Consider the following 2262-nt stretch of genomic DNA (forward strand, 5'->3'; position numbering starts at 1 on the left):
TGTCTGCAGGAGCAGCAGAAGAAACTGATGACCAAGAGAGGCTTATCAAGATGCTGGGCAGCCCCCGTGACTTCCTGCTGAAGGGGCACGGCAAATGAGATTCTGCAGATGTGAGACAAGGGTCTTATGAGATGCTTCTCATTTGCCCTGAGTGCAATGACTTATCTGTCCTCGCTCCATCTTACCCCATGTGGTCCCCCTCCAGTGAGGAATGTTGGAACTGGAGCCTGTCACTGCCCACTGTGGGTTTGTGCAGGAAGCCCACACAACAGGCAATGTCAGCTTGCATAGCTAAATAATAGTTTGCTTGGCATTCAGGGTTTTGCATAGCCTGGATCATCTGATCTATTTCCATTTACTCCCAGGAGTAATGAATGCACCTGAGTTTATTTCAGAGGACACAAGAGTATACAAAATAAAAATGTAAACTCAATCACCAATAGCAACCGATGTTACAGTTTCTATTTTATCTCCTTTACAACTTATTTTATAGCTTTGTGAAATGAAACCTCATTTCTTGTTGTGACTTATCGATATCAACAACTGTGTATACTGTGTTCCCTTTTAACAGATAAAGAATTTAGAACATCACATGAACTACTTGTCACCTCTCCCTCTCCTCACGACATCTGATAGCTAGATTTCTTTCACATGATGTGGGACAACCAGTGTTTTCAGCTTTAGCTCCCATGATACCTTTCATGTGCCCATGCAGCAGCCAAATTGAGTTACATAGCATTTCCTTAGAAAATTAACTATGAAGCATTTGAAACAATGTGAGAAACTTATTCACTCTTTTCTGAGTTTACCCAATTCTACTGTGTGCCTATACTTTGCCAGGCAGTGATCCAGGTAGAAAAGATGCTGTGGACAAATGCTACCAGAGGGCCTTTCACAGGCCCAATTTCCTGGACTGTGCTTATCTAAGGATATCATTTTCCCTAAACCCAGAAAACCCAATGAGATTAGAGGCAGGCCAACTCATTTACTTAAGCTTTTACCTTGTAGAATGCCCTCAACCACAGCAATTACCATAAATCTAAAGGGCCGATAGTCTGAGAAAAACACAGCAAATCTTTTTTTTCTATCCAATCAGGTAGAACAATTTCTGAATGACTATTTATGGTTTTGGACAGGGATTCTTTTTTTTTAACTTATTAAATATTACCTCAGAAGTCAATAATATATTAGAGGCTTCAAATGTATTAACCACTGATGTTTATGAAATAATTAGTCATATTTGACACCTGGCTGAGTCCTTTTCATCTGTTTTCTAATTTATTCCCCACTATGATTCTATGAGCAGATGAGTTCACCACATTTTACAATGAATTAATGGAGGCTTGGAGAGGAGAGCTGCAGAACCAGGACTTCAGTCCTGGATTTGTCTGATTCAGAGAGGAATTCTTTCTGTTGCAATGAAAATTGTAAAGAATAAATTCAGAAGATTACATGAGAAATTTATTGGTAATGTCAAGGACGATGGAGAGGTATAATGTTGGGACTAATGCTTTCTCTGAGAAAAACTAGAACAGCCAGGTTAAAAACAACCTATTTGAAGAGATTGGGGAATCACTGACACATTCTGAGGCTGAGGCTGAGAGAAGACTAGATACTTTCCAAGCCTGGCAGGGCAGCAGTGAGTCTCAAAGTTACTTCAGACTGATCAGGACAGAGGCTCTCATCCCTGCCCCAGACTGCTTCCCGACATGTCCAGGGTTTCCCTAGGAAGGCTTTCTCCAGGTTCATCCACCTCAGGAGTGTCCTGCAGAGCCCTCTGGAGAACCAGCCTCAGGGTGTGTCTCTGTTTCCACCATCGCTGCCTGAAGGAGCCAACGAAGAAGTAAATGATGGGGTTGGCACAGCTGTTGACACAGGACAGGAGTACTACAAACTTGCCATGATGAGGCAAGAAATCAAACCAGAATAAGAGGAACCAGTGGATGCCGAAGGGTAGGCCACAGAGGAGGAAGACCAGCATTGTGAGCATGATGGTCACGTAGAGCCTGGTGGGCGGCACCCGATGGGAGCCACACAGCAGTCTGGTCATCAGGGCCAGGCTGGACCCAGTGAGAAACACAAATAACAAAATCAGCCATGACACAGTGATGAAATCCCACACTCGGCACCAACCACCATGCACATTCCAATTCAGGAAGCCACAGTAGTTCCCTTCCAACATGGTCAGCAGCAGGGACAGGGCCCAGAGCAAGGCACACATGCCAGCGGACATGTGTCTGGGGCGGCGGCAGCGGTACCAGA

General features: G+C 44.2%; 1 protein-coding gene across 1 annotated transcript; it reads right to left on the bottom strand.

The window, feature by feature from the left end:
• Nucleotides 1-1525: 1525 nt before the first annotated feature.
• LOC102240299 (mas-related G-protein coupled receptor member X2) lies at nt 1526-2257 on the bottom strand (the record flags this gene model as incomplete). The annotated part of the gene is made up of 1 exon (XM_005862328.2): nt 1526-2257. A coding segment is annotated over one exon (576 nt), but the record flags the coding sequence as incomplete, so codon positions are not given.
• Between the last annotated feature and the right edge of the window lie 5 nt (nt 2258-2262).

The sequence above is a fragment of the Myotis brandtii genome, unplaced genomic scaffold, assembly GCF_000412655.1.
Source record: "Myotis brandtii unplaced genomic scaffold, ASM41265v1 scaffold16350, whole genome shotgun sequence".
Classification (NCBI taxonomy): Eukaryota; Metazoa; Chordata; class Mammalia; order Chiroptera; family Vespertilionidae; genus Myotis; species Myotis brandtii.